Raw genomic sequence first — 18,611 nt, 5'->3', positions numbered from 1 at the left:
ATTCCTTCCTGTTCATCAGATGGAGCTTACATGCTTTCCCCCCAGGCTCTCCCTGACCCCCCAAAACAAAGTCATCCCATCACTATCTTGTTTTATTTTCTTCGAGGCTTTGTTCACAATAGTCTGTCATCACTGCTACAGGAGCTCCATGAGCTGAGGACCTTGTCTGACCTCTTGATTGCAGCATCGACAGTGCCTGGGACATAGGACATGCTCAGTAAATATTTTAATGAACAAGTGAATGAATGAATGAATATCAGTTCTATCCTCCCAACCTTTGGGCACCGGCCTAGGTTTCTCCTCCCCCTAGGCCTGTGGTTTGTAGGATAGAACAGACTCCACCCGCACCCCAGGCACCCCAGCTGTACAGGCTTCAAGCCCTTTACACTGTCCGAAATGACCTTCTGCCAGTGTACGTCCGCGGGGGTGAGGGCTTGGACCCCTGCGGCCCAGAGCCTGGAAGAGGGCCTGGCACACAGTAGGCCTTCCTTGAGTATCGGAATAAATGAGGTAGTGCACAGCGAGCAGGCTGGAGAGCCTGGCATCCTGAGGGCACCCAGCTGCCCGGCGCGCGGTCCAGGCCCGGGCGCGGGAATTGCGAGGGAGGGCGGCTCGGCGTTCCCCTCCCGCCACCCGGTGCAAACTTTCAAAAGATGCGGCAGCCGCGGCCCCGCCCCTACACGGTTGGAGGCAACGGGCGGTGGGGGCGGAGCTGGTGGGCCCGGGCCGGTGGCTCCGCCTCCTCCCGCCACCGCCCGGCCGCCTAGCTCCCGGCGCCCACCCCAGCCGCAGCCCGCCGGCTCGCCTGTGCAGTGGCGATGCCCCGGAGCCCGACCCTGGCCTCGGCCCCGGCCCGCGGTGCGCCGCGCAATTAGCCCCGGTGCCCGCGCCGCAGCCAACGCCGCGCCCCGACGCAGCGATGGGCAACACGGTGCACAGGACCCTGCCAGGTATGCCGGTGTCACCTACCCGGGAGACGGACGTAGGGGTTCTCCTCTCCCCCGGGGGGCCCGTTGGTGACTCCTGGAGACCCTGACCCTCCTTGGAGCCCTCGGCGTTCAGCGGGCTGGAGTCTTCGGTGCCTCTCGGACCCAGGCTCCGCGCGCGCCCCGCGGCTTGTCTTTGCGCTCCAGGAGGGTGGGTACCACGTCCTGGTTACCTTTGGGACCCCCATTCTCATTCTCCCAGCTTTGGCCAGACGCGCGAAGGGGACGCTGGGGCGATGCCGCACGCCCCCTCGCCTTTGTTTCAGCCCGAGGGCGCTGAGGAAGAAGCCCGGGGCGCTGCTGGGGGTGACTGGAGCCTGGCTGGCTGCGGCTTCCGACGGCCAGAAGCGCCCGTTGTGCCGAGACTACAACTGCTGAGAGTGGGGGATGCTAGCAGGGTACCCCAGTTTCCAGCCATTCGGCGTCCCCGCGGCACATACTACCTTGCTTGGCCGCGTTCCGACGCGCACCCTGTTTGCGCCCCCCTCTGGTGTCGGCTCAACTGGGGGTTCTCTAGCCCCTCGGAGTCGACAATGCAAGGCGCGTCGCCCCCTAGTTAAAGCCACCTCAGATTTTTTGGAGCTGGAGTGAGGGGATCCAGAGAAGGGGGATGGGGTGCGAGTGGGGAGGCAGGAGAGGCCTTAGTAGAAAATACCTGGTAAGTCGCCTACGGATCAGCTCTGGGCTGGGTGCTTTGCATACCCAGCGCGGTATGCAAAGAAGCTTCGCGGTAAAGATGTGTATCTCCATTTTACAAATGAAGAAATTGGGCTCATAGAGGGGAGATGACTCACCCAAGGTCACACAGCTAGTAGGGGAGACTACACTGGCACCCGTATGTGTCTGCTCAGCCATCCCTGCGCCCCCCGTCTTCAGAATAACTATTTCGGCTTAAGGCTGGGCGTTTGAAGCATCCTTTGGGCAGAAGGTGAGAGAAGTGTTTGTATTTAAAGTACAAAGGCCCATGTCAGTGGGGAAGCAAGTCAGCTGTGGGGCAAATTTAGCATGAGGTTTTAGGAGGAGTGGGACAAAGCACTCCATCTCTGTTCTAGGAGGTCTTAGGAGGAGCAGGACATAGCACTCCATCTCTGTTCTAGGAGGTTTTAGTAGAAAAGAGACATATCACCCTCTCTCTGCTCTAACATTCCCGCATGGTCCTCTTATCTAAGAGTTATATGCAGTTATCAAAAAAATAATTCCTCCCCCAGAGGGCATTAAAGTGAACAGGTGCTGAATCCCGGATCCCAAGGCCAATTTATGGAAGAGGAGCCAACTCCTATTTGAATCCCTGGACAGTTTTAGGGCCACTGCATTCAAACCTCTGACTTCTCAGAGAGGTGAAGTTTCTAGCAGAGGGTCTCCAGCTGCTCAGTGGCAGAGGTAGGATTCAAAGCCAGGTCTGCACAATGCTTGCCATTGCAGTAGTGGGAGAGGACCCACCCACCTATCCAATCAGGAGATGTCTAGGGAAACTGGCAAGTACAGCTGCACACATTCTCCTAGCCACAAAGACACCAAGGCACAGGCCCCTTTGGAGGATTTCTGAATTAAGGAATGTTTATGCTGTTCTAGTAAAAAAGCCATTCTGCCACCTGTGGGTCAGCCTTGGGGTGGAAAAAGGGACAGGCATACGCTGGGCTAAATATAGCAAGTTTTATTCAGTCTCCAGCCCACCCAGCCCCCTCTCTGCAGACTGGGCACCATGGGCTGGGAGCCTAGGCTTAACATCAGTTACATGTTGTAGTAGCCAAGTGTGGGAAATTCACATTCTCCACTGGGGCTTGAAGCTTGCCTTGAGTTTGAGAGGAAGGGGACAGAACTGGAATTCCTGAGCCCCAACGGGTTGCAGATACCAAGAATATGAAGGTGAAGGACTGTTTATTCTTTTCTGACCTGCCTATAATTAATTTCTCACAAACACTGTCTTCTTTTTTACACCTCTGTGCTCTGCACCTGCTGTTTCCCATACCTGGAATACCCTTTCTTGTCTAGCCCATCTCTCAAAATCCAATTCGGTTGTCACCTCCCCCAGGAAGCCTTTCCTGACCACCCGTACATTCAGTTCCATCCTCCCCTCTGCCCCTGGGTAACTTCTAAGCCTCTGCTTGTCCATCTTACTGCATTCACTGTTGTCACCATCTCTGTGACTCACCTTGGAGCTCCCTGAGGACAGAGCCTTGTCTTGATCATCTTGTATCCCTGGTTGCCCAGCACAGGGCCTGGTGCCTGGCAGGGGCTCAAAAACTGGTGGTGGAGCTCAACTGTTGCCTGAATCTTAGGCTAAAAGAATGCTTGGCTCAGTCTTGCCCTGTAGAAATCCTTGTGCTTTGGTTCTCAGAAAAAGGACACATGCGTGGGGTTTGTTCTACGGGACTTGAAATAGAGAGCTGGCATTTGCCGAGCACCTGGATTCTGTGCCAGGCTTCCTGCATATGTGGCTGCGTTTACACGCCAAGTGTGCATCTCCTTAAGGCCCCTGCACTTGCTGGTTCCTCTGCCTGGAATATTCTTCTCCCAGATTTCCACGTGGTTCCCTCCTGCTCCTGTCAGGTCTCTGTTCCAATGAGGGCCCTGCCATTGCCCCTGCACCCAGCACTCCCCACAGCCTTAAGGGTTTCTCCTTAGCACGTACCATGATATGACATCCTGTTATGTGTACTGTCTATCTCCCCAGGTACGATTTTGTCTGTGTTGTTCCCTGCTATATGTTCAGTAACTGAAGCAGTAGCTAGTACATAATAGATACCCAATAAATAGGTGTTGAATTGATTTCATTCTTGCAATAGCCCTGCAAGGTAGGGGTTATCATCCCCAGTTTACAGACGAGGAAACTGAGGCTCACAGAGGTAAAATGACTTGTCCCAGCCCATAGCGCTCATCCACTTGGCAGAACCAGACTGAAATCCAGGTTTATTTAGCTCCAAAGTCCTGCATTCTTTCCCTGACATCAAGTGGCTCCCAATCCATGGTTCAGATAACATTTATTGCATGCCCCACCATGTGTATGGTATGCAAGTGTGTACGATAAGAAACTGCCAAAGAAAGGGAAGGAGAGGTCCTTTACAATCGATTGCGGGGAAGCCCCTGGGCAGCCCTTGTGCACCAGCAAATTCAGACAAATGCCCTATAAATGGAAACGTGCAGAAGTCAGCATGAGAACTTGCATTTGCTAAGCTCCTACTGTGTGTTTTACCTATCCTCTCTTCAGTTGCAGTTCAATCCTGCAAAGTAAGGCGTCATCTCTTCCATTTTACAGATGAGGAGACTGAGTCACAGAGAGGTTAAAATACTTGCCCAGACTCTCACAGTTAGGCAGTGGCCAGGCTGGGCTTAGAAGGCTTAGATCTGTCTAATTCCTAATACCAGATGGTCCTTTTCTCTCAACCCCATTAGCTTTAATCTGGGTTTTGTTAAAAAAAAAAAAAAAAGTGTGAACAGGTGGGAGTAGGGGAGGGGAAGCATTCCAGGTCCCAGGGATTTGGAGGAGGGACTCTACCCTTTCTTTTCCTGCCAGCGTATTCCAATCCCTTCCCTCCGTGCCTCTGGTGCTCGCTGGTCATTCTGGTTGGTGAAAAGGCTAAATTCAAACTGCAGGTTGGGTTTAATCATTAAGTTGGTCCACACTTGACCAAGTCAACAGCCCTTTTTAGTGTCAGTTCAATAATCCGGCAGCCTGGAGCTTTGCAGTGAGGAAGCTGCATTGATCTTTCTCTGGGCCAGGCCCTGGGTCAGGGGCTTTACCCACATTATCTTTAAATCCTCGTAACAACACTTTAGAGGGGCTGTATTTATCCCTATTTTACAGGGAAGCAAATTGAGGCTCATAGAGGTAAAGGACCAAGGCACGCATGGGGTAAGGGGGAGAATAGTCTACAAACACCGAGTTCAGGATAGGGGATGCCCCACTCCCTGGGACACTCAGACACCCTGCCCTGCAGAGCCCCTTTCTTTCTGTGTCCTGGATAAGGAGACTGTGTGGGTGCTGGCCTTGATGGGGCAGCCCTGGCTCCCTGTCTGAGTGGTGGGTAGTGATGCAGTCCCTGTTTCCCACATTCTGGACTTTCTCGACTCTTAGTGGGGGGCAGGGCGGAGCAGGGGGCTGCAGACCTTTATCACTCCCCCAACCAGCGACATTCCCTTTGTTCTTTGTACCTCCTTCACCCAGCCACAACTTAAAAGTTACTCGGGCTTTCCTTGCCGTGTCTTGCCCCATCTGCCTCCCTCCCACCAGGCCATTAAGAATGTCTTTTATAGCCAGGGGTTGAGCATGAGGCTTGAGCTGAGCCTCTCCAACGGACAGCCCCTCCTCGCACAGCCCTGAAACTTACAAGGCTGTTAGCATGGTGTCAGGGAACTGACTAGTCAAGGTGCACTGGGGATAGCCTATGAGGATGCAGTGCAGGGGCTGGGGTAGGGGATGTGGGAGTGGAGTGGTCTTACCATCAACGGAAGTGGGAAAGAGAGAATGGTGTCTGTCCAGGAAAAGTGGAAGAGTTGTCCGTGGAGAGTCTGGAGTCGGAAGGAATTAGACCCTTCCTCTGTTTTTATGCTCTTCCTGCTCTTGCCTCTGCTCCCTTCTATCCCCACCCCCTTGGCAAGAGAAGCGGGAGCTCAGGGGCTGTGGGAGTCAGTGGAGGCTTCCTGGAGGAGGTGACATCTGAAAGGAAGTCCAATTGAATGTCTGCCCGCCAAATGTCATCTCCTTCTGCTTTTAGGGTCTTCTGTGGCTCAGACACCCCATGGCCACCCTGATCTCCACTTAAGCACATATTCTTGATTTTGCTGCCTGATTTCACTTACCTTACAACTATTGGGTACCTGCTGTGTACCAGGAACTGGGGGATGCAGCTGTGAAGGAGACAGAGCTGCCCTCCTGCAGCTTGCTGTCCAGTGGGAGAGCCCAACACACTCTAATAGAGTAGAACCAATGATTAAGTCACTGGAGAGCACAGGGTGCCATTACCCGATGCCTCGGGGGGCAGGGGTTGATGCCCAAGGCCCCAGACAAGTCCTGGCCACCAGGTCCAAGTGGTTTATGTAGGTCATGACCAGCTTTTTAAAAAGAAATTTAAATGACATAGAATAGAATAAAAGAAAAGGTTGGCGTGCACTCAGTAGTGAGGGTGTTTTTACTTGGTAAACTTTTGTTTCAGTCCACTCTGTGTGTGTCAATGTACACTGTATTTCTTTCCAGGGGTTGCAGCCAAAGTAATTGAGAGCTGGAAGACCTCTGGTCTGCTGCAGTGGGAGGGCTGGGTCAGGGTCAAGAACACAGATCTTGGAGTCTGGCTGCCTAGGTTCAAATCTCAGCTCTGCTGTTTGCCAGTGCTTGGACCCTGGACAAGTGCTTGCTTCGCTGTGTGCCTCAGTTTCCTTCTTGGGGTATAAAATGGGGATGGTAGGGGCAGCTAGCTCACAGGTGGCAGTGGTAAGAATTAAGTGGAAGAAAGCAGCAGAGTGTTTAGCATGATGCAGACCCCTGCTTAGGGTTCCCTGACAGGTGCAGTTCACTCCCTGCCTTGAGAGGTCCTGCCCTAGGTGACCACTAGCCTCCAACCGAGGGGCTTGGTTGGGAGATGTCCCTTCATTGGCATGGACAGTAATTTCCAAGGGTTCCTTCAGCACTTTCCTGGACACCTGATTTCTGATGAGAAGAATCTGCTCAGCAGGTTTCATGTTGCAGTTTTTATTTGTTTACCAAACCCCTAGGCCAGGCTCGGGGCTGGACCTGGGGACACAGCCTGGGCATAAGGACTCAAGGTCTGGTGGGAAAGACTGACAAGGACACAGCAGTTACATCAAGTGGGGAAGAGGAGGGAGGGACTGTGAGAGCCCAGAGGAGGAGGATGCCAGGAAGGCTTCCTGGAGGAGGTACTGTCTAGCTGAGGCCAAAAAGAAGAGAAGTTAGCTAGGAGAAGAGAAGAGGGAGGCTGTTCAGGGCCAAGGCCTGAGGGCAGCTTGAGCAGCGCTTGTCTCCCCACAGGCATCCTGGGGGTCCCAGGGCAAGAGGGAGTGGCATGCGGGAGAAGCCGTTGGAGGGGAAGTCAGGTCGGGGTTCTTGCGGCCTGACAAAAGGCTTGGATTTCTGAGCTGCCCCATTCCCCACCGTGATAATGTGCGGTGGTTTGCCAGCATGGGCTTAACGTTTTCCCTGGACTGGGCACAAGGAGGTTCAGAACATACTGTTTAATCTTCCCCATAGACAAGAAGAGTTCGCTCTGCCCCTCTTTTGGACCAAAGGGCTTTCTGTACTTAGTGGTGCTCTGTGAGGCCTTAAAATAGAAGCCCAGAACGCCACGCAGTGTGTGTGGTTAGAGCTGAACGCTCAGAGGGAAGCGGGAGGGTGCCTGGCTGCAACCCCACGGGGAGTCAGTGCTCACCAAGGCATGTTTCCAAGCGGCAGAGCTGTGGCATGCGTGCCCCCACACCAGACCCTTTATCCATTTCATCCCATTTAAATCTTGAGGCAGTCCCCCCAGAAGAAGTCTCCCCATTTTACAGAGGGGGAAATTGAGGCTCAAAGGGGTAAAGAGACCTGGCCTAGGCCGTTCGGCCAGGAAAGGGCAGAGCGGGAATTTGGTCCCTGGCCTGCCTGGCTCCAGAGCCCCTTCCCCTCCGTTACTCCAGGGTGCCGCTCCCTGGGGGTCCTCTTGAGGCTCCTCTTGTTACCTTGCTCTTCTTATGTCCTCATTCTGAGCGCTGGGATGGGCCTCCCCCATGCCAAGCTGCCCCTCCCTCAGATGTACTTTCTTTGCCCTGTGAAGATGAATGGCTTCTGTCCACAGCAGCCATTCTGAACCTGCCCACGGAAAAGGTCCACACCCCACCCCACCCCAGGCCTATAGACTCTATAAAAGGGTGGAGGTGGCCGCTGGGAATCCTGCCCTAGAGGAGAAGGGTGAACTTGAGCTCCCGTGCCCCTTTCCCCTGCCTGCCCAACTATAGCTCAGGCTCCTGGCTTGTCTGCCTGGTAAAACCCTGGCGTGTGGGCTACCACCTCCTTCTCCATATTGCAGACGTCACAGTGCCCCCGCCGCCCTCTGCCTTGAGCCCTGACTGGTCTCAGGCCCTTCTCACCCAGAGCTCCTGCGGCCCCCCACCAGTCACTCAGCAAAGGCATGGGATGGAGGTGAGATCCCTTTGACATCCTGGACCAAGTCCTTCTTGTGGGGAGGACCCAGGAGCATCTTCCTCCCATCCTAGGCTGTCTGTGTCAGCATGGCTGGTCCTTCATCACTTGTCTGAATCTTAACCCTGCCCCATATTGGCTGGACAGGCCACTTAACCTTCCTAAGCCTAGGTTTCCTCATCTGCCGAAAGCAAATGATGTTACCTCTCAGGCATGCGAAGCATCTGACAGATAGTAAGTGCTCTCACACAGCACCTATTATGATTATGTCTTCACTGGACAGACAAGCCCCTGCCCCTGCTGAGCCCTGGTTCAGGGCTCCTGAGGGAGGCAGACACAGAAGAATAATCACTCCCAGCTGGTATCATGCAGCGGGTCTGTGCCAGACATTTTTCTAAGCAGGTGCGTGCATTTAACCTTCAGGAGAAGGCCTATGAAATAGATACTATTATTAGTCCCATTTAACAGTCAAGGGAACGGAGGCACAGAGAGGGAAAGTAACTTGCCCAAGGACGCACAGCTCGGGCAATACAACACAATACCAAGTAGAAGGAAGGAATGTCTGTGTGGGAGTGCTGGTGTTGGGTGGAGGGTCATGTGGGGGCCATTTCACATTTGCACCATGCGTTGGTTTCCTAGGCCTGCTGTAACAGTGCCACAAACTGGGTGGCTTAAAACAACAAAAATGTATTCTTTCACAGTTCAGAAGTCTGAAATTCTGGGGTCAGCAGGGTTGATTCCTTTTCCAGTTTCTGAGGGAGAAGCTATTCTGTGCCATTCTCTGAGCTCCTGGTGGCTGCCTGCACCCCTTGACATGCCTCGGCTTATAGACACATCACTCCAGTCCCTGCCTGTGTGTATCCCTGTGTCTCTCTCTATGTCCTCTCGTCATTGGATTTAAGGCCCACTCTAATCCAGTATGACCTCATCCTAACTTGATTATATCTGCAAAGACCTTATTTCCCAATGAGGTCTCATTCACAGGTACCAGGGATAGGTCTTCAGCACATATTTTGGGGGGACACAATACAGCCCATTACACACTTGAAGCCTCCATAGTAGTTGGCAGAAGTCTATAAGTATTTCAAAACCCTGGCAATTTTTTTTTTTTTTTTTTAGTGGCTCACCTAATTCTTTGGTCTTTTGTCTCACATCCCACCTCTAGGCATGACAGGGTGGGGTGCTCTCCAGGCAGTCTGTGGGTTCATTGTGGGGACCCCAGCTGATATCCCCCAAGATCTTGTATGTGGCTCTCTGCTCCCAACTCCCAGCCAAGGCAGGTTAGGGGACAACTGATTCCTGAGGACTTTCTGCACAGCACAGGGGAGCCTTTGGGAGTCTGAAGGCCATGTCATCTCCAGAGCAGCGAAACATCCCAAACAACATATCCTGGGGACCCCTGGAGCCTGAGAGCTGCCTGCAGATCACTACAGAGCCATTGCCTGAGGCTGGGGGAGCTGAGTCGGGGAAGGGCACTGTGGACCAGACTCAGAAGCAGCAGTGTATAGACATCACATGGAGGCAGATCTCAGCACAGTCAAAGGAAGAACTTTCTTATGGTGAAAGCTGTCTAGAAGTAGAACAGGGAGAGGGAGCTCTCCATCACTGGAGTGGCACTGGTGTTTAAGCCCACCTGGGACTGGACATGGATATTACAGGGTCTACTGGCATGTCCGATGGAGCCTGGATGAATTATCCTCTAAGGTGCCTTTTGACCCTGGGGTTTGATGGGAGTGCTAGCCAGCATATCTGCTGAACTCTTGCAGGGCCCTTTCACAGTCTTTTACCTTGTATCATCCTCCTACCAGTTTTGCATGCTGGGGGTTGTTTAGCCCTATTTTATAGGTAGGGAAAATGAAGCACAGAAAGATGAAGTCACCTGCCCCAGCCCAAACTGCCCCCCCCCCACCGCCCCCAGGTCTTAGCACCTTTCAGACTGAGCCGCAGGTGTTCCTGAGCTGGCACTGAGACAGTCATCCTTACATGTCAGTCCCAGCCCACCCTCATCCCTCTTTTCCTTTCTTTGTTCTTATTACAGGGACTCAGGGAAGCCCTGAGCTGCCCTCTTGCCTCACCTCTGGGCAGCGGGGAAAGTTCTTTAATGAGTAAGCCATTTGGGCATAGGGTGGCCCACAGCAGCCTTGTTTTTCAGAAACAGCAGGTAAAACGGGTGGGTTGAGGGTGTTTGGGGTGTATTGGCACTTGACAGAATGCCCACAGCTGTTAAAAGGTATATTTTGTTTACATCCTCAACATTACACATTGTTTATATCACATTTATATCCCATGGGGCATGTGTTTTCATCCCTTTTCCCTAAGACTGATGGATTTATGAGATGGGTGGGCACGCACAAACCCAGTGTCCTAGGGCTGGATCTGCCTGGTAACTTTCCACTCCACAGGAGTGGATCCTTGCTCCTCAGAAGAAGCAATTCAAGGGCAGGAAATGGGAGAGTGGAATTTCCAGGTCTCTAGGGTATGGCACAGAGCATCACCCTACACACAGGCCACCAGCAGCTCTGGAGTTGTTCCACAAAACCAGAGGGTGCTGGGAATCAGAGCACCCCTCCACCCATTTGGCAGATTGAGACACTGATGACTTCAGGCAGGGTCACCCAGCGATTATAGATAGGGTCTTGGCTAGAATCCCCAGAGAAATGGTGGAAAGAGCACTTGTATGGGAGGCAGTCCTGAGTCCGAATCTCAATCCCAGCGTATCTAAGCTGTGTGACCCTTGGCAAGTCACTTCCCCTCTCTGAGCCTCCATTTCCTCATATTTAGGATGGAATAATGATGGCACCTCCCTCATGGGATGCAAGGTAGGGACTCCATAGGGGTCCATTACCTTTCTTCCTCTCTACTTGGAGGCAAGGAATCTGTGCTCCTTAAATTGATGGAAGGGGGCAGGGCAAAAGGCCCATAGTCCTGCTAAGCCCCTGTGATAGATCGTTCAAGTGGCTGCTGGTTGACTAAGGAAGTAATTGCTCATAATGGTCAAGAGCTGGCATGGGCTTTGCATTCAGATATGAGTCGACTCCTGACCCTGCCACTTATGCATCATGACCTTGGGCCGGCCCCTCCCCCCCTCTGGACCCAATGTCCTCATCTGTGAAACGAGCTCATGGGGCTGTAAAGAGGCCCAGATGAGCCAGCGACTTTCAGCACATGGCAAATGGTCAGAGCTTGGGAGGTGAAGGATGGAGATTCTTATCAAGGCTCCAGAGTTTGCATTTCCAAACACTTAGCCTTTTCCCTCTGGATAAGGAGGCAAAAGTCAGCACAGGCTTCCTGCAGCAGCATCAGTCCACACTCACCTACATTCAGGGGCCCTCTAGGCACTGGGAGAAAGGGAGCCCAGGCTAATGGGTGAGAAAACAGCCAGAGCTTCCTTCAGAGAAGGAAGCAGAGTGGAGGAGGCAAGCTGGGTGGGCAGGGGCTCAGAGCCAAACATGGCAGGGAATGCAAGGGCATTAGTTGAGGACCTACTGTGTGCCATCTAGGTTCCTTCACTGTACACATGACTTCCACACTTTGCTGGAAGCAGCCGTCTTAGAACCAGGCTGGTGTGGGTTCAAGGGCCAACTGCACCATTTCCTGGCTATGTGGCCTTGGGCAGCTCTCCCAACCTCTTTGAGCCTCCTTTCCTCACCAGCAGTGGGTCTGGTAACAGTCAGACCTCCAGTGCTTTTGGGAGGATCCCACGTAGTCTCCAGTCTTGTGGGTGGAGGGCAAGGCTCTTTGCAGCCCCCCGTGGGAGGTCTGCCCCCCCGTCATGCCCCACCCACCCCCCATTATTTTCAGACCTCAGGGACACTTGGCACTGGGGCTCCCCCTCCCCTCATCAGTCACTCACTTTCCTTTTTTAGATGCTTTGTTCATCTCAAGTTCCGCCAAACTGTGGCCTTTGAGCAGCTCAAAACAAGCTGATTGATGATGCCCGCCCCAGCCACCACTTCCTTCCCAAGACCAGGCCAGGGCCATGCTTATCCTCTTTGCCAGAAGGTGGCTTAAGTGACTAGTGCACAGTTTAGCTTTTTCTTGTAGGTTGGGGGTAAATGAGAGACTGTGAGGAGGAGTGAGGTGGAAAGGGAACAGATGCCACCTTCGGGGTCAGGCAGGGCCAGACGGTAAAATGGGCACCGCCCTCACAGGCTGGGCTACCTTCTCCCTGGGTCTCAGTTTCCTCCTCTGTGAGCTACTGGCAGGGCGTGGAGGTGAGTGGATGGCTCGCAGGGGGAGCCCCTGGCATGCCCTAGGTGGGGCCCCGCCCTTCGGGGAAACAACCGTTTTGCCCAGCTCCAGGAGTGGGGATAGTGTGGCTCAAGGAGAGACTTCTCCTTCCCCAGCATTGCCGTTGACCCTGAAAAGCAGGACCAAACGGTCTTCTGTTCCCAAAAGTCGGACAGAGGCCCTGCAGGTGCTCGCCCAGGGTTGAGGTCAGCAAGTAGCCAGGCTTCTGGGCACCAGTCAGGCTTTGGGGGAGGCCTTTCTCAGGGCAAAGAGAAGGGAAATGGTGGATTCCACCAGCTAATCAGCGGGCAGCTGCTCAGGCTGTGTGAAGAAGCAGGAGCCCACGCACAGGACTGTGGTAGCTTAGAAGTGATGTTCGAAACCTGGATTGCTGTCAGTGGTAGAATTCTCACCTTCCATGCAGGAGATCGGGGTTCAGTTTCCAGCCAATGTACCTCATGTGCAGCTACCACCCGTTTCTCAGTGGAGGCTTGCACGTTGCTGTGATGCTGAACAGGTTCCAGACTAAGACAGACTAGGAAGAAAGGCCTGGTGATCTACTTCCAAAAATTAGCAATGAAAGCCCTATGGATCACAATGGTCTGACCCACAACCGATCATGGGGATAGTGCAGGACTGGGAGCATATCGTTTCATTGTGTGTGGGGTTGCCATGAATCAGGGCCGATAACAGCAGCTAACTAACAGCAACAATAACTGTGCTGGGTCATTTTGACAGCACAGTAGTATGGGAGGACCCAGGGAGGGCCCAAATCTCCTTCCTCTGAGACGTGGATCTGTGAGGTCCCTTCTTGCTCTAGCCCCTTCGATGGCCCTAGGGTCTTCTCAAGCCCCAGCTTCCTCAGCATGGCCGTCAGGAGCTTTGGGTGCAGCCCCGATCCCTATCCGCCTCATCTTCCCCTCTGCTCATACTCTGTGCAGGTCCCCAGTTGCACTCTGCTCTTTTTCATCTCCAGACCTTGCCCGTGCTATTCATTCTTCCTGAAATACATGTCCCCATCCTTTACCATGCTCCCAACCACTCCTCCTCAGTCGTCCCCACCACCCCAGCCCTCTGTGCTGACCACCTGCACAGTCCTGGCCTCCTTGTGTGCCTGTCCCCACCCTGTCCCTCAGCCCTAGAGGGCCAGGCTGGTGTTTGATTCGCCTGTGCCCAGGCCCCTGTCCCCAGCGCTGGACCTGGCATGGTGCAGATGCTCCATAAATGTCAGATGCAGGCGGAAGTGATGTACTCAAGAAGGAATGAGGGCACACTCCCCCACCCTTTCCCTAACCCCGAGAGCCGGTGCCTCTAAAGTTGGAGTTGCCTGTGTCCCTTTATCAAGGAGAGACCTTCAGTCTAGGGGCCAGCAGAGGATCTGAGCCGGCTTGGGAATCCCGGCTCCAGCCAGCCAAGCACACTTGGAGAGGGTGCAGGGATGACCTCACCCCCCGGGAATTTGGTGCATCGGAGCCCCCTCAAGCTGAGAGGGCTGCCACTTATGCCTGGAAGGAGCGGGTTTTCTTCCCGCCAGCAGCATTGCGTGTCCTCCGGCCTCCCTCCTTCCCTCCCTCTTTCCTGCCTCGGTCTCCTTGCAGCTGTTGACAGGAGTGTCGGGCCTTCCCAGCTGCACCGGGGTGACTGAGTTTTGTTTGCAAAGCCAAGGGGAGGGGAGCAGGGTGGCAGTTTCCAACGGGGGCTGGCCCTTTTCCATCCGGGGTGCCGGCCAACCAGGCATCTGAAACCAAGAACAAAGTCCTGTTAAGCCAGCGCCTGTCTCCTGGTGCATGTATGTTATTGCCCCGTTTGGAGGAGGTGAGGGAGGGTTGGTTATTTTTTTCTAGTCCACTTTTAAACCCACCAATGAAAAAGGGACTTTCATTACCAAAGGGGACTGATACCCTCGCCTGTCTTTGAGTGGTGGAAAGTCTTTGAGTGGTGGAAAGCCTTGCCAAATGCCAGCACCGCCTTTCCCTCTCTAAATATATCCCGCCACACACACACCACGCTGCTTTTTTTGAATTTGGTTTGAATTTGGTTTGAATTTGAAGTTGGGCAAATATTGCTTGAACCAGACATTTTTTACTTAGGGTCCACAGCCTGTGGATAGGTGTTATGTGGGTCCAGGAAGCCCCTGAAACTGTATGTAAAATTGTGTATATGGTGATGGGTATGTTCCTGGGGACCACCACCTGTCTGTCAGATTGTCATACTGTGGTGGCTTGCATGTTGCTGTGATGCTGGAAGCTAAGCCACCAGTATTTCAAATACCAACGGTGTCACCCCTGGTGGACAGGTTTCAGCGGAGCTTCCAAACTAAGACAAGGAAGAAAGGCCTAGAACTCTACTTCTGAAAATCACTCAATCAAATTCCTATGGATCACAACAGATTATTGCCTGATATAGTGCTGGAAGATGAGCCGCCAGGTTGAAAGGCACTCAGAATCCACAGTGGCTGCAACATGACTCAAGCATACCGATTGTGGACATGGGCCAGGACTGGGCAATGTTACTTTCTGTTGTACATGGAATCACCATGAATTGGAGCCAACTTGACAACAACTAACAACAGCAGCATATTTCTGGAGAGAGAGGCCTATAGAGCTGTCAGCATTCATCAGCTTAACAAGGTCCATGATCCACCACAACTCCGCAAAAAAGGTGACAGGCCTTGAAGAAAGGCTGAGTGTGGGTGGAAGAGCCCGAGCCCAACTCTTTTTCTGCCACTTTCCAGCTTTGTTACCTCTCAGAGCCTTGGTTTCCTCATCTGGAAAATGTAGGTGGTAAAGTCTACCCTTGAGGGATAGTTTTTTGTTTTTTTTTTGAAGATTAAACCCCATAAACTTAAGTGTGTACCTGGCATGTAGTAGGGGCTCAGTAAATCTAGATAAATCCTTTGCTGAAAGAAGGGGGCAGACTAGACCGTTCTCCTGGTTGGCGATTCCGTTTGCTGGTGGCAAAGAATCTGCTGAAAATTCCAGCAAGAATGCCATCTGCTGAATGCCAGCGTGCTGGAAGCTGTCGTTTCAGCAGCCAGAGAAGCTGTGGCGGTTGCTTCCTGCCATCCTCCTGGCAGTAAATGCCATTTCCTTGGGCTCTTTTTAGATTAAAGGAAAAGCTGGGCTGGGAAGATGAGCAAGGATCATTCAGGGGGTGTCACAGTACACATTTGGGATGCTGCTGTGATGGCTTAAATATAGGCCTGTGTCCTTGGACACCATGGGGAAGCTGTCCCAGGATTTTAAAGAGGCCGATGCTTGCCAAGGTCACAAGCCCTCCGTGGGAGAAGCATTTAGGAATCTATTTCCCCATCCGCCACAAGTAGGTGCCTCTGACCCAGGAATAAACCGTCTCTAATCAAAGGAATGGAGTTCCTGGGTGGTGCAAATGGTTAACGCTTTTGCTGCTAATGAAAATGTTGGAGGTTTGAGTCCAGCCAGAGACACCTCAGAAGAAAGACCTGGTGATTTACTTCCAAAAAGCCAGCCATCGGAAACCCTATAGAGCACAGTTCTACTCTGACACACATAGGGTCGCCATGAGTCAGAGTCAACTCCAGGGCAACTGGTAAGTTAAAGTAACTAAATAAGGTAGTTAAAGGAAGGGACCAAGTGTTTAATAAGCACCTACTATGTGTGGGCACTGAGTGTCTGATGACATTGCCTTGTTTAATCCTTACAACCACTTTGCAGAGTAATGGTAACTTTTACTAGTTTTCTAGGTGTGGTCAGGGGGAACCGACAGATGTTAAGATGTACCTCAAGATTGCACAGCTAATCAATGTCAACACCAAAATTTAAGCTCAGGTCTGTCTGACTCCACATCTGTGTTCTTTTCAACTGCTTTACAAATTGAGATTTTAAAAAATTTTAAAAAGTGAAAAAGATGGAGATGAGGGGCTTACCCAGTGGTTGGACTTGATGTTCCCTATGGGGAAGGGAGAGTCCCTGGGTGGTGAAAATGATTAAGCACTCAGCTGCTAACCAAAACGTTGGAGTTTCAAGTCTACCCAGAGGCACCTCAGAAGAAAGGCCTGGCAATCTACTTCTGAAAAATCAGCCATTGAAAGCCCTATGGAGCACAGTTCTACTCTGACACTCATGGGGTCACCATGAGTTAGAGTTGACTTGACAGCAACTGGATGGGGAAGGGAATGAACATTTGGTGAACATCTACTATGTGCCAGAACTCCAGCAGCCTGAGACATGGGGTCTGAGAGCACCCACCATTTACAGATGAGGAAACACAAGCTTTGGGGGGTAAAGTGACTTGCCCAAGATCCCTCAGACAAGCACAGGCTTGAACCCAGAGCCCGTAAGGTGAGTTCTAAAGCACTGATGCAAGTGAACCTCAGAACTGCCCAAGGAACCGTTCTCATGCTGACCTGTCTTCTAGAAGGACTTGCCTAAGGCTGGGCTGTGGCAATGTTTTAGCCAGAACACAGTCCCCTATACACTCACTATCCATAGCCACTCATCACCCAACTCTGAAAGTCTCTGCCCAGAGTTTGAGGCATTTTTCCCTTGACTAAATGCTGGAAAGGAAGGGCCATGCTGACCAGAGTGGACCCTGTCCTCTGGTCTCGGTGGGGCACCAGTCAGGCTGGGGCAGCCTTCAGTTAACCGTGAGAGTTGGGACAGGACTTCTTATTCTCCCTCTTGAGAACAGGAAGGGTTGATGACAGAGGTGTCCACTTGGTTTCCATTTAACAGAACCCCCCGACTTGGCCTTAGAGTCCCTGCCCCCAATTCCTGGTCAGAGAGGGGGAAAGTCACTGGCCGGAGGCAATAACTCCACAAAGCCAGCAGGGCCTCTGCCTCTCATGGAAGGAAGGGGCACGCTGGGCTTGGTCCCTGACATGGCTGGGGTCCCCTTCCTGGCAGAAGGCTTGTTCACTAGTGACAAAGTATTTGAATCTCGTCCTGCTACCAGTGGCTGGGAACCTCTACATCTGTGAGAGAGGGAGGAGGATAGCTGCCATCAGGTCAGCTCAACTCATGGTGACCATATGTACAACCCAACAAAACGTTGTGTGGTCCTGCATTATCCTCATGATCACTGGCATGTTCCAGTCCATCATTGCGGTTATTGTGCCACTCCATCTCACCAAGGGTCTCCCTTGCCCTCACTGACTTTCTACTTCACCAAACATGATGTCCTCCTCTGGCAATTGATCCCTCCTGATGACTTGTCCAAAGCAAGTGAGTTGGACAGTGTTCTGTTGTGATCCATAAGGTTTTCATTGGCTAATTTTCTGAAGTAGATCACTAGGCCTGTCTTCCTAGTCTGTCTTAGTCTAAAAGCTCCATTGAAACCTGTCCACCATGGGTGACCCTGCTGGTATTTGAAATACTTGTGGCATAGCTTTCAGCATAACAGCAACATGCACGCAACACGCATGCCACTGCAGTACAACAAACTGACAGACTGGTGGTAGACTCACCCATTTCGGGGAACGGCTAAGTGCTCACCGGGAGGAGTAGGGTGAGGGACGTTTTTGTTGGAATATTCTGTAGCTATGAAATGAAAGCATAAGATAGGCTCAGGAGCTTTGTGGAAGATGCTTTGTATGGAATGTTGAGTTAGAAAAGAAAAGGCAGGATGCACAATTGGATGTGTGCTCAGATTGCCATACAGTTAGAAGCAGCACCTACTTAGAGAAGATAGTCAGGGTAGGGGAGAAGAGCACGTGTTTGGGGTCAGAGAGAACTGGGTTCACATTTCAACACTGCTCCTTGCAGCTGCAGGAAAATGGAGACAGTAGTCCTGTAGGTAGAGATTTGTTTTGAGGATTAGCTACAATCACGTATCTAAAACATCTAGCACAGGGCACGCCACATAGTGGGGCCACAATCTATGTTTCTCGCGTGATAAGGGCAGGCAGAGACAACGAAAAGTGCAAGTTGGAGTGTGACAGTGGGGAGATTGGGGGTAATTTTTCTCCTCTTTTCCAAAGTTTCTGTAATGTGGCTGCAGCGTTTATGGCAATAATTTAAATCATAATGTCCAGGTTTTCTCCTGACGACTCAGAACCAGAATGTCCTACAGGGTCCCTTGGGTCCATTTCCACATCTTTCTGTTTCGTCTAGGAGCCACTTTCCCTAAAACCAGATGTTAGTGTACAATTTGGGGATTGCCTATTGTTCTTTCACTTTAAGCATCTTCAATTTGTGTAAATAACACATCCTCTTAGAAACTTTTTCACTCTGGTTTTCTTAATCTCATGTCAGGGCTCTGGCCTCAAAGGGAAAAAAACAGTGTTTATC

At 52.1% G+C, this 18,611-nt stretch overlaps 1 protein-coding gene across 1 annotated transcript in view; it reads left to right on the top strand.

Moving 5' to 3' along the window:
* Positions 1-786: 786 nt before the first annotated feature.
* NEURL1B (neuralized E3 ubiquitin protein ligase 1B) overlaps positions 787-18,611 on the top strand; it is a 41,604-nt gene continuing 23,779 nt past the window's right edge. Inside the window, exon 1 of the mRNA XM_012554122.1 lies at positions 787-950. Coding sequence (XP_012409576.1) covers positions 920-950 — 31 coding nt within the window. The 5' untranslated portion in view covers positions 787-919. The remainder of the gene's footprint in view (positions 951-18,611) is intronic.

The sequence above is a fragment of the Trichechus manatus genome, unplaced genomic scaffold (assembly GCF_000243295.1).
Source record: "Trichechus manatus latirostris isolate Lorelei unplaced genomic scaffold, TriManLat1.0 scaffold00011, whole genome shotgun sequence".
NCBI classification, from domain to species: Eukaryota; Metazoa; Chordata; class Mammalia; order Sirenia; family Trichechidae; genus Trichechus; species Trichechus manatus.
This window is presented reverse-complemented; position numbering and strand designations above follow the sequence as displayed.